The sequence below is a fragment of the Ceratotherium simum genome, chromosome 10, assembly GCF_057802395.1.
Source record: "Ceratotherium simum simum isolate JZ-2026a chromosome 10, ASM5780239v1, whole genome shotgun sequence".
NCBI lineage: Eukaryota > Metazoa > Chordata > Mammalia > Perissodactyla > Rhinocerotidae > Ceratotherium > Ceratotherium simum.
In genome coordinates, this window is record NC_141909.1 from 55,729,017 (window position 1) to 55,748,166 (window position 19,150).

Sequence of the window (19,150 nt, forward strand, 5' to 3'; positions counted from 1 at the left end):
GAAAGTCATGCCAAAACACAGTAAAACTTCTGAAAACTAAAGACATAGGAAATCCTGAAAGCAGCAAGAAATAAACACCTTACCTATATGCAGAAAAACAATTTCAGTGACTGGTTTTGTCATCGGAAATCATGGATGCCAGAAAGAAACATTTTTCAACTTTAGAAAGAACTGTCAATTCAGAATTCTATATCCAGCAAAGATATCCTTCAGGAATGGAGAGGAAATCAAAGCATTCTCAGATGAAAAAAACTAAAAAGCTTTGTCATCAGTAGACCTATCCTAAAATAATTTAGAAGTTTTCAAAAGAGAAAGGAAATGATAAAAGGAGGAATCGTAGAATATCAGGAAGGAAGAAAGAATACAGTAGAGCAAAAATATGGGTAAATACAATAGACAAATGGCGAGGTCATAGCTGAAGGGTATGGGTTTTCTTTTCAAGGTGATGAAAATTTCTAAACTTGACTGTGGTGACGGTTACATATTGTCTATGAATGTAATAAAAACCATTGAATTATATACTTTAAATGGGTGAATTGTACAGTATGTGAATTATATCTCAATAAAGCTGTCTTAAAAAATCAGTGGTAGCCTGAGGAAAGGGGCACAAGAGAACTTTCTGGGCATGATGGGGAAGTTTTATATCATGGTCTAGGTGATGGTAACATGGGTGTATACACACATTAGTCAAAATTAATCAAGCTACACCTTTACAATTTGTGTACTTACTCTTATGACAATTATACCTCAGTAAAGTATATTAGCGTAAAAAATTACTAGGTAATCTCAAATTCCACTCCAAAATGCTTTTTACCAATTTATACTCATACCAATAGTATATTAGAATTCTGGTGTTCCACATCTTACCAATTGTAATACTGATAAGCTGATTGCCTAAATATGGGACCTCATTATGGTTTTAATTATCAATCCGTTAATAGGGTTAGTTGTGTTTTTGGATATTCATATTTCAAAAAATAAGACTTTTCATACCATTTACTCAATGTTCTACTGGCTGGTTTGACTTTTTTGTTTGTTTGTTTGGTGAGGAAGATTGGCCCTGAGTTAACATATGTTGTCAATCTTCCTCTTTTTGCTTGAGGAAGATTGTCACCGAGTTAACATCTGTGCCAGTTTTCCTCTATTTTTCGTAATGTGGGAGGCCACCACAGTGTGGCTTGATGAGCCATGTGTAGGTCTGCACCCAGGATCTGAACCCACAAACCCTGGGCTGCTGAAGCAGAGTGCATGAACTTAACCACTATACCACTGGGCCGGCCCCGACATTTTCTGATCTCTTAGTCATTTATGTATGTTACAAATATCTTCTCTCAAAATGAATCCTGTCTTCTCTATTGTTATGGTGCATTTCAATAATCTAGAAATTTATGATACAGTCAAAAGTAATATTTAATCATGCAATAAGTGTGTGTGTGTGTCTTTTAAAAGAAATATTTCTCTGACAAATGGTTAAGTTTGTCCTCTATATTGTCTTCAATCCTCCTGGAAGTGTATGTATGTGTGTGTTATGAGGTACGAATCCAGTTTTATTTCAAAATTTTCTTTATTTTTCCATATGGCTAACCGGATTTTGTTTGTATCACATATAATGGGTTATTTATGGATTCTTTTTTCTGTTTCTTTAATGAATTTTTTTCTATTTCTATGCCACTTATAAAGTGTCTTACTATTTATAGTTTTATAATAAATCTTGATATCTAGAAAGGCAGAAACCCCATATTTATTTCGATTACTAGTAAAATATAAAAGTAAATCGTGGTGTTAGAGAGAATGTTTTGTAAAGGTGAGGGTTTTTATCTTCAGCTTCCTCAGTTGCTTTTTTACTGTGTCAAATTAGTCACAAGCAAGTTAAAAACATGCATCTTTTTATTTTACAAATTAATTTCTTAAGTGTGAAAATTATTTATTTGCCCTTAACAACATATTCTTTTCCATTTTTGTTCTCCATTCATCTACACATTAATGACTATAGAAGTCTACCAGTGGTACTACAAATTTAGTCTCACCTTCAATTTTTGCATATTATTTTTTTTTTATTTTGACTCGATAATTGCAAATAGGAAGTCAGAGAGGGTTAGAATACCAATGAGTTCCATTGTTTTTTACTCTATTTTGAGGAGTCTTTGATGTCTATCTAGGAAGAGTCATCCTTTTTGACTTGATAGCCTCTGCTTTCTAGCCATTAAATGGGTGCCAAGCTGTGGGTGTAAGGCGACCTGGAAAAATTCTAGGCCAGATTTAAATAGGAGTGACTGCTGGCTTTGTGTTTATAAATTCACATATTTGAATATCTTTGAAGGAGGGAGTTATCTCTAATTATCTATTAATGATTTAGACTTATCTACTGCTTTTTTTAGTTCTTTGTTCTCTAGCTGCTTTGGGAATTGAGTAAACTATGGAAATTATGAATATAGTATAAGTTTAAGAAATGATCCCATAAACATTGAAATCCAGATAATTAAGACTTACCTCTATTTCTTTCCTTAATTTTTCGTGTGTCTTTTTTTCTTCCTCAAGAAAACAGGTTTTTTCAATGATAGACTCTTTTACAGTTATGATTTTATCCTTTAGCTTTGTAATGTCCTCCTGTATATTTATAAAATTTAAAATATACAAGTCAAACAATGAATGGTCACTATAAATCCAAGATTTTCAGTGTTTCTATAATTTAAGAAAACTAGCCATCACATTTAATTTTGAAAAATAGGATTAGACTATCACTTCCATATGTACAAAGAATAAAGAACTGTTATTCAAACAAACTTTAGATTTGAAAACTTAGAACTAAAACCAAATGAAAATAAGACATAAAGGAAAGTGGTAGTTATAGTGGCAACTGCCCAGCAACAGTGTAAAGGATACTTTTAATTCTCTGGCAAGAAATGATAGATTTTTTTTTTTTTTTTTTTTTTTTAAAGATTTTATTTATTCAGTTTGTATGTCATAGGTTCACATCCTTCTAGTTGCTGTACGTGGGACTCGGCCTCGCGCTGGACAGAGAAGTGGTGCCTCGCGGCGCACCCGGGATCCGAACCCGGGTCGCCAGCATCAGAGCGCGCACACTTAACCGCTAAGCCACAGAGCCGGCCCAAAAATGATAGATTTTTAAGTTTGTATCTCCCACTGTCTTCAAAGAATAGTAAAAGAAATAGAAGATGCTTAAGGTACAATTATTAATTCATATTGTTTGCATAGCAGCATTAAGTATACTAAATTGATTTGGTCTAGATACATTAGTCTAGAAGCCAGCGCATCAACATTTTTGTGAGTTACACGTTCTGCAACAAATGGATTAACTGTTCACTGTGATTTTGTTTGTCTACATATTTTTATTACTCCACAGAGAATTTGGGGACATTTCCTTTATGCTTTTGCACATTTGGCATAGTTGTTACATATCTCATGTACTTATCCAAGTTTTTAAAAATAGTGAAAATAGTTTCTGAATCTAGTTAAAGCAGCTATGAGTATTTTATTACATTAATGATAAATTTATCACTTAATAAGTGTACTTGCAAAAAAGGAGTAACAGAAAATGTTTTGATAAGTGACATTTCAAACCTGTACTTGTTTCATCCGGTTTCCTTCTGGGTTTTGGAGATCTTGCATAAGTTCCTCTTTCATTGCCTTTAGTTTTTTAACAAGATCTCGTTTTTCCCGGAGTTCAGTCATAAATGACCATTTGCTTTCTATCTCCCCCAAACTATCTTTATGCACTTTTATTTTTGCATGATATTCATTATATCTTATCATGTGTTCCTCAAAGTCTTCTTGGGCTGCTTCTATGTCAAATTTAAGCTTTACATTTTCTGAGTGTAAGGATTTGATTTGAGTTTCCAGGTTTCCACAGTGAAGTTTGGTATTCTCTATGACAGCATCTTGCTGATAAATTTGCCTTTCTGTTTCTTTAGTTTCTGCAGAGACAGATGCTATTTGTTTTTCAAGCTCATGAAGTTCATTCTGTAATATATTTCAACATTATTATTAATTCATGATATTCAACATGAGAGAAAAGTCATTGTTTTGATCCATAGTGCATGTAGGAAAATCACTTAACATAAAAAATATATATTTATCAGATATAGAAAAATTGATGCATAATAGAAGGAAACAAGCAATAAAGCAACAGAATTATTTTATAATCTCAGAAGGAGCCCAAAGTTATATATTTCTTATTTTTTTTTTAATAATTTTATTTATTTATTTATTTCCCCCCCAAAGCCCCAGTAGATAGTTGTATGTCATAGCTGCACGTCCTTCTAGTTGCTGTATGTGGGACGCGGCCTCAGCATGGCTAGAGAAGCGGCCCGTCGATGCACGCCTGGGATCCGAACCTGGGCCGCCAGCATCAGAGCACAAGCACTTAACCGCTAGGCCACGGGGCCGGCCCTATATTTCTTATTTTTTAAAGTTCATCTAATTCTAAATATTAAAATTTATCATTTGTCTTAACATTTTATATATAAAAGATACTTTACAATCATTTTAATAACATATTTATGAGCATTGGAAGTACACACTGAAGAAAGGCAATATGATAAAAATGATAAAGCCTTGGGTTAAAAAACCAAAAGATCTAGGTTCTAGGGCCCTTACTGCTATTTACTAGTTGGTATGATCATACACAGCAAACTTAATTACCCCATCCAAACCTCAATTTCTTCATTTGTAAAATGAGTATAAAGATGTCTGTCTTATCTCTCTGGGGCATTTGGCATTTCTAACCAGCACCTCCTTTTTAAAACCCAGTTTTCACACCACCACTCTTCTCTGGTTCTCCTCAGACATCTATGAGCATTCCTTCTCAATGTCTATGGTTCCTTCAAAGATAGGTCTTCCTCAGGGTGCAGTCGTCATTATTTCCTCCTTTCATTCTACATATACTCCTCGAGTAATCTTATCCATACTTACATCTTGAGCTATGTATATGCTGATGATGCACAGAACATAAGTGGCTGTTGAGTCCTACACCCAGCTGCCACTGGCCATCTGAAATTCATCATGTCCAAAAATCAGACTAATCCTCCCTGTCATCCCATCCTGTTCTTCCTTGTATCAGTTATCCATTGCCAGAACCACAAAACCTCAGTGACGTACAACAGTAAGTGTTTATTGCTCACATGACTGGGAGCAGCTGAGTTGGCTAGATGTTAACCTTGGTTGGATTTGCTCAAATGTCTGGGGGTTGGCTGGCTGGAAGATGACTGGCTGACTGGGCTGGCTGGGTGCCTTGGCTTTGCTTCACACGTATCTTAACCTCCAGTGGGCCAGGTCAGGGATGTCCCTCTCATGATGACAGTGGATGCAGAAGAATGGAAGCTCAATTATGTTAGAGCTTTTTCAAGCTTCTGTTTCAACAACATCTGCTAAAATCCCAGCTGGTCATATGATGAAAAGCACAGTCAAAGGGTAGAAGTATGCTTACTCACTAAGAAGGATATTGTAATGATACATGGCAAAGGGTGTAGATATACACAAGGATAAAGAATTGGGACAAAAAATGCAAATTACCACACCCCTATTTTCCCAGAGTAATTAACAGTACTACTTTGGGAGCCACCCTTAATTCCTCCCTTCTCTTTATTATCCGTGTCTAACTATTCATCAAATTCTATAGATCCTCCCACCAAAAAAACTCTGCAGGCCAGCCTCCATCCCTTTTTTTTTTTCTATCTAGTAGGTCATCCTCTTTAAATAAATTTATAATTTTGAGAGGGAGGCACTGCACTAAAAAGGCAGACCCCACCTATCCTTTTCCTGGCAGAGACAAGACAGGGAAGTACTGTGAAAAATACAACATGCTGATGAGTCTCAATTTTTATCTCCAGGTCTGATATTTCAAATGCCCACTTGCCATTTGTATTTACATATTTTAACAGACATCTCAACTACCCATGTTTAAAAAAGAAAATTTAATTTACATACCCAGCATATTCCTCCCCAGTCTTCCTGATTTCAATAAACTGTACCACTTTCCACCTGGATACTCAAAAACCTAGAAGCTATTCTTGATTCTTTCCTTTACTTTAGCCCCCACAACCTACTGACTAGCAAATCTTGATGGTTGGGGCTACGAAATAAAATCCTAAATTCACTTCTGACCAATCTTTGTAGTGTGGCCTAGCTTCTACCTGGTCTCCCTGTTTCCATTCTTCCCCCTCTCCCCCAACTAGGCTCCATATATTAGGCAGAAGAATCTTCAAAAAGCACAAATCATATGATGTTACTTCCCTGCTCAAGATCCTCCAATGGTTTCCTACTGCACTAACAATAAAATTCAGATTCCTTACTGTGGCTTACAAGGCCTTATATGCTTTAGTTCCTATCTGCTGTGCCATCCTTCTCATGTACTACCCTCCCCTCTTCCAGCCTCCTTTCTGTTTATTAAATATGCCTAGTTCCTTCCCACCTAAGGGCATTTGAAATTGTTCTCTCTACCTTAGAATTCTCCACCCATAGTTATTATCTGTTGGGGTCAAATTCAAATAATAAAAAATTCAGTTTTGTTATTACCTCAGAACAGTCTTCCCTGAATCAACATATAAATTAACCACCCCTCCTCCTCCTCAAGTTACTCTCTACACATTATCCTGTTGTATTTCCTTTGTAACACATCAATCAATGGAATTACCTTCTTTTTGTTTATTTCTTTATTGCCTGCCTCCCTGACTAGAAAGTAAGCCTCATGGGTGCAGTAACCCTGTCTCTCCTCTTTACCACTATCTTGCTTAAAATAGTACCTGGTGCAAAGTAGGTGCTCAGTAAATATTTATTAAATGAGTGAATGAGTGATGCACAGGGACACATGCCCTGCCAGCTAGATCAGGCTGTTGACCGTATTGATCAAAATGAGGAGAAATGACATTTCCACTGATTTGGCCATCATCTCTTCTCTTTCCTGGACTAATGTAATACATTATTAACTTTTCTCCCTGACTTGAGTCCATTCCTCCTTCAATCAATTTCTACTCTTTCACTAGAATTATATTTCTTGTTGTTGTTACTGCTTTCCTCCCCTCCCCCCATCCCATTCCCCTCTTCTTTCTTCTTCCTGCTTCTTCCTTCTCCTCTTCCGCATCCCCCCTCCCTCTTCTTTTTTGTGAAAAATAGATTTATTGAGGTATAATTGATGTAAATAAACTGAACATATTTAAACTTTACAATTTGATGAGTTTTGACTTACTTTTATGCTCATGAGACCATCACAATTAAGATAAACATATCCATTACCCACAAAAGTTTCCTCCTGGTGCTTTGCACTCCATCCTTCCCTCCCCATCTCTCCATTCCCAGGCAACTATTCATCTGCTGTATGTCACTAAAGATTAGTTGGTACTTTCAAGAATTTTATATAAATAGAATCTCACAATATATACTTGTTGTTGTTGTTGTTGTTGAGGAAGATTTGCCCTGACCTAACATCTGTGCCAATCTTCCTCTATTTTGTGTGTGGGTGGCCACCACAGCATAGCTGATGAGTGGCATAGGTCTGTGCCTGGGATCCAAACCTGCGAACCCAGGCTGCTGAAGCAGAGCGTGCTGAACTCAACCACTACGCCATGGGGCCAGGCCCCCTCATATACTTTTTTAGTCTCACTTCTTTCAGTGTAATTATTTTGAGATTCATCCATGTTCTTGTACACATCAGTAGCTCTTCCTTTTCACTGCTTAGTAGTATTCCATTGTATAGATATACTACACTTTATTTATCCATTCATCTGATGGGTATTTATGTTGTTTCCAGTTTTCCAGTGAGCATACACTTTAATTTCTCTTGGATAAATAAATATCTAGAAGTTGAAAGACTGGGTTATATGGTAAATATATTTTAACCTTTTAAGAAACTATAAACTGTTTTCCTAAGTGATGGTATCATTTTATATTCCAAATAATGGGGTCTGAGTGTTCCAGTTCTCCCATATCTACACCAAACTCGGTATAGTCAGTCTTTTTCAATTTAGTCATTCTAGTGAGTATAGAGTGATATCTCATTGTGATTTCAATTTCCATTTCCTTAATGATTAATGATATTGAATATCTTTTCATGTGCTTGTCTTTTGTAATATCTTCTTTCATGAAATGACTATTCAAATCGTTCACCCATTTTTTCATTGGGTTGTTTGCCTTTCTTGAGTTGTATGAGTTCTTTATGTAGTGTAAATATGAGTACATTGTCAGATGTGTTTTCAAATATTTTCTGTCTGTGACAACTCAAATGTCCATAGGGCCCCAGCAAGTATATCTTCCATTAATTTTCATAACTGTCTTTTGAACAGAAATTAAAAAATATTTTTTTAAATTTTTGCATCCTATTTAAGAAATCTTTGTGAAAACCAGTATCACTAAGCTTTTCTCCTAGATACTTAGTAGTTTTAATTCTTACATTTAGGCCTATGATCCATTTTGACTTAATTTTTCTGTGTGGTATGAGCTAAAATGTGAGGCTCACTTTTTTGGTATGTGGCTGTCCTCTACCATTTGTTGAAAGATTATCCTTTCTCTAATGAATTGTCTTGGCATCTGTTTTAGTCAGCTTGGGCTGCTATGAAAAAATACCATAGACTTAGTGGCTTAAACAACAGAAATTTATTTCTCACAGCTCTGAAGGCTGAAAGGGTATCAGCATGGTTGGATTCTGGTGAGAGATCCTTCCTGGCTTGTGGACAGCTCTCTTCTCACTGTGTCCTCACATGGCAGAGAGAGCGAGCAAGCGTAGTGTCTCTTCTCTTTTTATATCATGAAGGCCTCACTCTCATGACCTCATCTAGGCCCAATTACTTCCCAAAGTCCCCATCTCCAAATACAAATTAAATTTTAATTTATGATTGTTTTTTTCAATATATAGAAATACAATTAATTTTCATATATTAATCTTGTCTCCTTCAGTCTTTCTAAACTCACTTATTAGTCCTAATAGTTTTTTTTAAATAGAATCCTTAAGATTTTCTAAAGGTAATCATGCCATATGTAAATAAAAACAGTTTTACTTCCTCCTTTCCAATATGGATGCCTTTTATTTATTTTTCTTGCATGACTGCACTGGCTTAAACCACCAGTACCATAGAATGACCAGAAGTGGTAAGAGCACATATCCTCACCTTGTTCCTGATCTTAGGAGAGAAATATTCAGTCTTTTACCATTTGATATAAAGTTGGCTGTAGGATTAATGTAGGGATGTAGATGCCCTTTTGTAGATTGAGGAAGTTCTCTTCTATTCCTAATTTGCTGAGAATTTTTATCATGAATGGATGTTGGATTATGACAAGTGTTTTTATGCATCTAGAATTCTCTTTCTAACACATAAATTTAATCATTTGCTCCCTTGCTTAAAGCCCCTCAAAACCTTCCCATCACCTTTAGAATAAAGTTTAGATTTCTTAGCATGGTATATATCTCCCACCACTTCTCAAAACACACTCTATACTGTACTACCACCAAACTACATATAGTTCAATGAATGTATCAATGCTATTTCAGGCCTTTGTGAATTTTTCCAGTTTCTTTTTGTCTGGAATATCATCCTTCTCATCCCCTAACCCTTAAGCCTGTCCCAGACACCATTCAAGTGAACTCTAGCTGTCCTTTAAAACTCAACTGAAACGTCACTTTTTTTGTGATCACTTCTTCACTGTTAAATCTGTGTTCATGCCTCTATTGTTGACACTACTACCCTGCATATAATTATTTGTTTACTTCTTTGTCTCCCTCTTCAATAGATGGTGAGCTACTTAAGAGTGATGACAATGTTTAGCAAGATGCTTATTAGAAAGTAGGCCCTCAATATAAGTGAAATAACATCACTTTGAAACTCTTTGAAGACTGAGAAGTTTTACAGAAAATTTATTTTATTTTTTTATTTGATTTTATTTTTGTGAGGAAGATCAGCCCTGAGCTAACATCTATGTCAATTCTCCTCTTTTTGCTGAGGAAGACCAGCGCTGAGCTAACATCGATTGCCAATCCTCCTCCTTTTTTTTCCCTTTTTCTCCCCAAAGCCCCAGTAGATAGTTGTATGTCATAGTTGCACATCCTTCTTAGTTGCTTTATGTGGGACGCCGCATCAGCATGGCCGGACAAGAGGTGTGTCGGTGCACGCCCAGGATCTGAACCCCGGGCCACCAGTAGTGGAGCGCGCGCACTTAACTGCTAAGCCATGGGGCTGGCCCCCAGAAAATTTCTTTATTGAAATCTAAGACATTATTATTTTTGTATTATATTCTATTGTAAAAATGTATCCTTTCCTAAAAGTGACTAATGCAATGCAAATATTTATAAGAAATCCATATTACCATGATAACATAATTATCATATCTCTGATGATGTATTAATATCTAAACCCAATGTCAAAATCCAGGCCTATATTGTCCACCAGAGCCCCAGCAAGAATACCTTACATATATTTACAAGTATTAATTCATTTAATCCTCATGAAAACCTTATAAGTAGGTCCTATTATTATCTCCATTTTACAAATATGAAAACAGAAGCACAGAGAAATTAAACCATGGAGCTAGAAGTAGCAAATCTTGTCTTTCAAACTAGGCAGTTGGGCTCTAGAGCCTATTCTTTTCATTTCTATGATATATTTAATAAAAGAACCTTTACAAAGCACATAGTAAAGATACTATTTCCATTTTTGCTTCTTTAGCTATATTAACAGAGTACAGTTATATCTAATTATGCTGCGTGCAAAAACCAAGTATGGCTTCAAGATTCCCTGTAGTGGAATTATGAATATATTATGAAATATAAGGAACACAGAAATGTTCTTTATCTACTTGAAATGTTCACTGACAATAGTAATTCACAAGCCATAGCTTTAAAACACTGGCTTAAAAACTTAATCTTCCTTCAATTCAGCATTTTAGGAAAAACTACCAAATAGAAGTGAATTTAAAATAGTTCTGTGTGACACGTTGGGTTTTATATGCTCATACTACAGTTGCAATGACATTGTTGAATCTTTGTATACTGAATGTGTAAAATGTTCCATGAAACTGGAACGCTCATATAGACTTCACTTAGGGATAACAGAATAATTAAGGAGTAAATATGAAAAATAAGAGTTGAAAATTGTATCCCCAAATTAAGTATCCTTAATAACTTCTCTGTTATTTAATATAGTTTTGAAGGAAGTAAAGACTCACTTAAAAGACTGTATGAAATAGGTTACCTGCAAATGGAACAGAACTTTTTTGTTTTTTTCTATTTCTGAGGTTTGTGACTGTTGTTGCTTTGCCACTTGCTCTACAGCATCGGTTAATGAAGATGTGTCTTGTTTAGCCACAGCTAGACAAAAGAATAAAGTACATAATAAAAATTTAAATGCAGACATTCTAAGAAAGTTATGCTTCTTTACTCAAAATCATGAAAAATTTGATATTTTCTCATAAGTAAACTACATTTAGGATTGGTAATCTTCCCTTTCTGACTATAAACAAAACCAAAATCAAAGGCAATAATAATAGACAATTCAAAATTGCCTATTGCAATGTTATACTTATTCCTTTATGGAACAATATAAATATTTTGATTGTCCTAATTTTTTTTATCCAGGCCACTTGCACATATACTATAATTACAGTGCTGCCATAACAACTATATAGCAATTACAGTTGATGAATTTTCATTATAGGCCTTCATTTTCAGGTTGTTATGCCTTTTCTAAACACTGTATATGTTTCTTCCTGGCAAAATTTAACAGCTTCCCTCTATTCTAATTTGCTATCAATTTTAACACAATTATCCTACCATACTACTGTGTTCTTGCTTATCTTTTAATTATTTATTTCCTAAGAATCCTTCATTACCTTCTTCAGGAACCTCTTGACTCTTCCTTTCTTTGTTGCCTGACATTCTTGTGTGCCTGTTTTCCCCTTTTTGGTTCAGCTTCTTTACTCCTACAAAATAACCAATGTTGACAATCTTTCACTTTTATTTTTTCCTTTCAAGTACTGGTGATCCTGAAAGTAAATTGTCAAATACCTCCTAGGGATGACAATGACATTTCATCATTAGTTCCAAGAATTAAGTACAATGGGTAAGTGAGAGATTTTTGGAGGAAAGTAGAACTGTATCTGAATCTTGGTTCTCCTGCTTTTCAACTGTTATGACCTTGAGCAAATTTCTTAACTTCTTTGATCATCAGTGTCCTCACCTGTAAAACCTCACAGGGCTGTTGTAATAATTAAAGTAATATATGTAACATGCTTAGCACAATACCTGACATATATAGTGAGTAGTTAATTATTATGGATTGGTAGCCAGTACTTCCTGTACTGTGATGAAATGGATTCTGAAACTATAACCAGAATCAGTGAGAAACAGTGCCAAGATGGATTAGCAATTCCTGCCATGGGTCTAGGATGTAAGGAATATAGCACTTCTGTCCAGCACTATTCTGGCCAGGGTAAGCACTGCGCAGGTTTAAAATCATATTTCAATCTTTTTTTGTTTGTTTGTTTTTGTGAAGAGATTAGCCCTGTGCTAACATCTGCCAATCCTCCTCTCTTTTTGCTGAGGAAGACTGGCCCTGGGCTAACATCGTGCCCATCTTCCTCTACTTTATATGGGATGCTGCCACAGCATGGCTTGCCAAGCAGTGTGTCCATGTGCGCCCGGGATCCGAACCGGCGAACCCTGGACTGCCGCAGCGGAGCACTCGCACTTAACGGCTGCACCACCAGGCCAACCCTCAATCTTTTCTATATCTAGGAGTAACTGACAAGATGAAGGGGTAGATATTTTTCTTCCTTGAAAGAAGGAGAGAAAGAGTTCCTTCCTGTAGCAACACAGCAAATGAATGCTGAGTCGGCAGAGTTTAAGGCATTAACAGCTTTAGGGAAAAGGGTATCTGAATTTGCCTGTCCATTCCTACATAAAGGAAATCCTACAATTTTGCGTGATTAATAAAAAATTTACTGTTGTTAAATACTTCGGAAATTGTCATCTCCTATTTAACATTCGAACATACAGATTTTTTCTATTTAGATGACATCCTTTTTAAAAAAAATCTTAGTTGATTTTTATAGAACCTGTGAATCTTTCCAAGCATACTAAAGTCATGATAAACTTTGCAAGCCAAAAGAAGTGAAATATTATCATAACAGCAAGGCACGTGTAAAGAAGCTTCCACAAGGAAATCTGAAAAATCACTAAACATCTTTCCTAAAGGTTGGTTAAATTCAAAGTGTTGTATACTAGTTACACGTGTTTTCCAAAAACAAAATTTTAAAGGATCGAAACTTTGATACATAAGCAAAAAGGAAAGAACAACAAAGTTGAATTGCTTCCTAAGTCAGAAGACTCAAATCTGTCCAGAAATGTTATCAAGCTAAAGAAATCAGGAGAGCTTAACTCAGCAGGGGGTCATAATCACCCCTGAGAATTGACGATTCTTTCCTGTTTCTTCACATCACTTCTTTCCTTCAATCTCACTTCAAACTTGCCTCTTTTATGATGTCTTCCCGGATACTGAGCCTATTCACACTGTTCATGCCATTAATCTATGTCCTTTCTGCTTAATATGCAGACTGCCCCAGATTAATGCTAATAAATTCAAATCTGATTTTCTCTCTAGATCTTTTGTATGGGTTCCATTGTCACAGACTTCATCCTTAATTCTACCTACCTATCTTGAAAATGCATGCCCTCTACATTTATACTTCCAGTTAGTTCTCTCAATTGATTACAATGGTAAACATACAGTGCTTACTTTGTGCCAGACACTGTTCTAAGTGCTTTAGATAAAAAATAACAAAAACAAACATTATATAGTGATTATTCTGTGCCATGTGTAAGAACTTTATAAATATTAACTCATTTAATCCTATGGAGTAGATATTATTATAATTTTCATTTTACAGGGAAATGGAGTGAGCAGAGATAAAAAAATTTACCCAAAGTCAGATAGCTATTAGTGTCAAAGATTTGATTTGAATTCACGTAGTTTGGCTTCAAGGTTCATGTTCTTAACCAGTATGCTAGACTACCAAGATTATAATTTTTTTAAAGGGGAGAGCCATGTCTTTACATACCACTCCAGAATTCCAGCTACTTTTGTATTCCTGTATTGCTAAAACACCACTTTAATCAACCCTCTCCTTTCCATTCCCACGACTACCCACATTTCTTCATAGGGGAACTGTTTCAGTAAAGTCCTCTGATGGAACTGCTGCAGTTCCTATAGACCTCCAGTTGGCACTATTGAAGAGGAGACTCAGTGAGTTCTTCATGCTCCTGGGAAGTTCCTTCCAGGTAAGTTACCTTTCCGGTGAGTCCTCCTCTTTCTCTCTCCCCCAAATCATAGTGTCATCTCCACAATCTGCCTAAGACACCGTAGGCACTATTCCCATTATACCCTACATCTCTGTTAACTTCAGTCTCCAGGAGAAGCCTAAGACTCCCAGGTCATTCCTCATCATGAAGACCCATCCTTATCAGGCTCGGTAAGTCCCCTAATTTAATATGTTACCAACTCCCCAGTTCTTTTATATCCTTCCATTGTGACCCCTGGAAGTCTTGATCCATCTTCAGCAAACTCCTCTCTATTTTCAACCTCTTCAGTGAACTTTCCCTTTACCTTTTTGTTCTAACTGAAATCCTCCAAAGATACCGCTTCCTCATTCTCAAGCTACTAAGTCTGGAGGTGAGCCACTTTTCCTGTTTTCCATTACTAGTGCCAAACTATTATCCTCTCTTCTCTGTAAAACCACTTAGTTTCTTGGAAGTTCATGCTATCAGACTATATAAGCTTTGCCCTTCTTTGTTGTTATTAATTGACTTCCAGATCTCCACTCCTCACTCCTAGATTATAGCATCTGACTCACTGTCTCTATTACTACTTTTCCTATATTTCTTTGGGATTTCAGCATCCATACAGATGGCACTCCTAATACCCTGACCTCTCAGTTCTTTGAGGTCTTCTCTCATCCTTCCTCCCCAGCCACCCACAGATCATAACTACACCTCATCCATAATCTCAGATTCAAACTCTTGTTTTTCATTTTCAGCTCATTCCTCCTAGTATTTTGACTATAAAAGCTGTTTGACCACATTGAGTCTTCTAGGTTTTCATGATCCCCCAGCCCCTCATGTATTCACTTTACTCCTTTCCCGGCTTAGATTCCTCTGCATTCATCCTTACTTTCATCTCTCCCTGTCTTACTTCTCTGGAAAAATCCCAACCAGTTGCTTTGTTTACACTCTAGTAGCTGAATATTCCTAAAGAAAAATGCACACCTGTGCTGTGCTCTCACTTTAAATTCAAGACTATTTATATCAAGAAGGCCCTTGATGTGACGCCCTTAGGATTCACCAAGTTTCATAGATGAGTATTTCACTCCTCCTTGTCTTCAAACCTCCCACATCTCTTTCTCCCTCCTCTTTCATTTGATAACCGAGCTTCTTATTTAACTGAGATAGGAGAAAAAATCAGAAAGGATGGTAAATCACCCCATCTACCAGTCTTCCTGCACCTATACCCATATACTAGTCTATCTTTTCCTTGCAATGAATAAAATGTCCTTGCTTCTATCTAAAGCCAATCCTCTATTTTTGTACTCCTTTCTCCCCTACTCAAAGACATTACTCCTTCAAATGTTCCATCAACAGAATTTCCTTCTTTACTTGGTCAAACATTATCCCCCAACAGCCCATCATAAAATCAACAACAACAATAACCACCCTTGCTTGACACAATAATCCCCTGCAGCTATTGACTCATTTGTTTGCTCTCCTTTATAGCTAATATCCTTGCTATTTCCTCTTCTCTCATTCTTCTTGAACACATTAGAATTAATCGTTCCCACTCTACCTTTAAAGTTATTATCAAAGTATCTATGACCTCCACATTGCCACACTCAATGGGCAAGTTCAGTCCTCATGTTCCTTGACCTATCCACATCATTCAACACATTTGATCATGCCCTCATTCTTGAAACACTTACTTCTTGGTTTCCTTTGCTAGTTCCTTCTCATCTTTCCCATTTATGTGAGAGTGTTCTAGTGCTCAGTCCTCAGGCCTCTTCTTTTCTCTATACTTATTCAGGTGATGTCATCCAGTTGTATAGCTTTCAAATCCACCTATAGGCTTTATCCTATATCTCTATTTATATCTCTAACTTGAACATCCATCTGGAGCTCCAGAATCATACCAAATTGCCTACCTGATGTCTTCACTTGGATTTTTATAGGCATTTCAACTTAATATGTTCCAAACTGAACTCTTGATTTTTCTATCCACTCTATCACCAACACTAAATCTGCTCCTGGATTATCTTCTCCATCTCAGTAAATTACAAGTTTTTCTTGTTCAGTCCAAAACCCTGGAGACATTAGCAGGGAGGTCTCTAGAAAGGTGTAGAGCCTAGGGCAATTCAACCAGACTTACCCAAGATAATCATAAATGAGAGCTCATTATTGATGTTTCACAGGCCCTTTGGAAAATCCTTTAAGACACTCTCCAATTATGTAGCCCAGGACTGCTGCCTCAATTGTTTTACCCAAAGGGCAAGCCATTCATAATCTTGACTTTTCTTTCTCTTACATGCTCATGCAATTCTTTTAGTGAAACTTATTTGTTCCACCTTTAAATTATATTGGAATCCACTCACTCCTTACCACTTCCAAATACTACATTAGTAGAGAAGCCTTCCCTGACAACTCTCTCTAAAATGTGACCTCTCCTCCTTCATCCTCCATTTCCTTTCCTTGCTTCATTTTTCTTAATAGCATTTATCACCACTGACACCTTATATACATTTGTTTCTTTTCTATCTCCTTTTACTAATGTAAGCTCATGAGGGCAGAGACCTAAAACAGTGCCCGGCACATAACAGGTGCCTAATTGTAGTCTGTCTCCACTCCAATTCACCCTGTTCTGCTGACAGAATGGTGCTCCTAAAATACTGTTCCATTCATGTAAACATCATAGCCAATCTTTCAACTCCATCTTAGATGGCATCTTCTTTATGAAGTCTTTCTTGATCTTTCTGGGTAGATATGATCTCTCTCTCTCTTTAGGACAAATGTTTCTATATCTCTGATGGATATCAGTATAGGTCCTAGAGTAAGACAGAGCTAATTTTGAATTCAGTTTTGTATCACTTACTAGTTTATTAGGTAAATTCTTTCAAATTCAGTCCTCACATTCTTTATCTGTAAAATGAGAACAAGAGTAGTACCTGCCTCATTAGGATTTTTGTGAAGACTAAATGAAATAATGCATTTAAAGCATTTAGCAAATTTCTGCCACTCAACAAATTTTTATTCTTATTATTTCTATTCTTTTATATAATATTTCCCCATTAGACTATAAGCTCCAGGAAGGCAAATACAGTGTCTTACTTATTTTTGTATTCCCTACAGAATTTGCTGAAGAAACCTAAAAAATGAAGAAAGTTAAATTCATATAATAAAAAATAAAGTAACTGGTACTTCTTGATGTCTATTTCTGAAGCAACATAAATTGAAGAACTCTTAGGTGATATTTATTTAAACCAATTATTCATGAAAGGATATCCGCTTTAAAATTGGGAGAGTTTTAGTTTCTTCTGGATCTCTGTTGTAGAATGGACAAAAAATAAAAATGAAAACAAACTACTGCCATCTACTGATAACTCATTACAATTGCACAAATCAATGAAGAGTTTAGAGACTAGACAATATCAATTACTTTCATTCAAACCACATATGTGGGCACATATTTCAGACCTTTCTCAACTTATGATGGGGTTATGTCTGATAAACCCATTGTAAATTAAAAATGTAAGTTGAAAATGCATTTAATACACTAACCTACTGAACATCATAGCTTAGCCTAACCTAACTTAAACATGATCAGAACGCTTACATTAGCCTGCAATTGGGCAAAATCATCTAACACAAAGCCTATTTTATACTAAAGTGTTGAATATCTCATGTAATTTACTGCATACTGTACTGAAAGTGAAAACCAGAATGTTTGTATGGGGACAGAATGGTTGTAAGTGTATTGGTTGTTTACCCTCGTGATTGCAGGGCTGACTGGCAGCTGCGGTTCGCTGCCTCTGCCAGGCATCACGAGAGAGTATAGTACAGCATATTGCTAGCCCAGAAAAGATCAAAGTTCAAAATCTGAAGTATGGTTTCTACTGAATGTGTATTGCTTTCACACCATTGTAAAGTAAAAAAATCCTAAGTTAAACCATGGTTAACTCGGGGACCATCTGTATATGCAAGGCATGGTGGGGAATATAAAGATGAATTAAGTGACTCCGATTCCAAAAAAAAAAAACCTTACAATACCTACAGTATTTGATAGTAAATGTCCAAACTTATATATAAAACACAATCATTTAGAAAAAATACTTTCAACTGAAAAAAAGCAACTTTATAGAAAACGATGCAATGGAAATACTATAATAAAATATCATTCTTCTATATTAACTATAGTCAACATTTGTTGAATATTTACAAGTGACTAGCACTGTTCTAAGCACTTTTACATGGTTTATCTTTATTATCTCAGAGCAATCCTACAAGCTAGATATTATTTTTACCTATATTTGGTAAATAAATAAGACAAAGAAATTAGAAAATTCACCAAAGTTCACATATCCAACAAGTAGGAAAGATGGAATTTGAAGCAAGTGGATCCAAATTAACATTAGGCACTTAATATTACTAAAGCACTGTGATAAGCCTGATTTGTGCATTATCTCATTTGAGTTCAAGAGGCAAGCCTCTAGGGCTGGCCCCGTGGCTTGGTGGTTAAGTGCGCGGGCTCTGATGCTGGTGGCCCGGGTTCGGATCCCGGGCGCGCACCGAGGCACCACTTCTCCGTCCATCCTGAGGCCGAGTCCCACATACAGCAACTAGAAGGATGTGCAGCTATGACATACAACTATCTACTGGGGCTTTGGGGGGAAAAAATAAATAAATAAAATCTTTAAAAAAAAAAAAAAGAGGCAAGCCTCTGTATTCCACCCTTGGGAGGAGATTTTAAAGGGGACATGGTTCAAGCTTTTGGAAACTTATCATCTGGTACCTCCCTCACAGCTAATGAGCAAAATAAAGCAAGGCTGTCGAATTCCACTGAGGCTTTTGAGAGCTTTCGACTTAGAAGAATTAAGAGGCAGCAATCATATA

At 36.1% G+C, this 19,150-nt stretch overlaps 1 protein-coding gene across 2 annotated transcripts in view; it reads right to left on the reverse strand.

Annotated features, from left to right (window-relative positions):
- Positions 1-19,150, reverse strand: part of CCDC122 (coiled-coil domain containing 122) — a 47,868-nt gene that overhangs the window by 23,287 nt on the left and 5,431 nt on the right. For both annotated transcript variants that reach the window (XM_004433629.3, XM_087436035.1), the window contains 4 exons: positions 11,833-11,922; positions 11,196-11,311; positions 3,583-3,981; positions 2,491-2,607 (listed from right to left, as the gene is read on the reverse strand). In XM_004433629.3, the coding sequence (XP_004433686.2) occupies positions 2,491-2,607; positions 3,583-3,981; positions 11,196-11,311; positions 11,833-11,878 (678 nt within the window). In that variant the 5' untranslated portion in view covers positions 11,879-11,922. The remainder of the gene's footprint in view (positions 1-2,490; positions 2,608-3,582; positions 3,982-11,195; positions 11,312-11,832; positions 11,923-19,150) is intronic.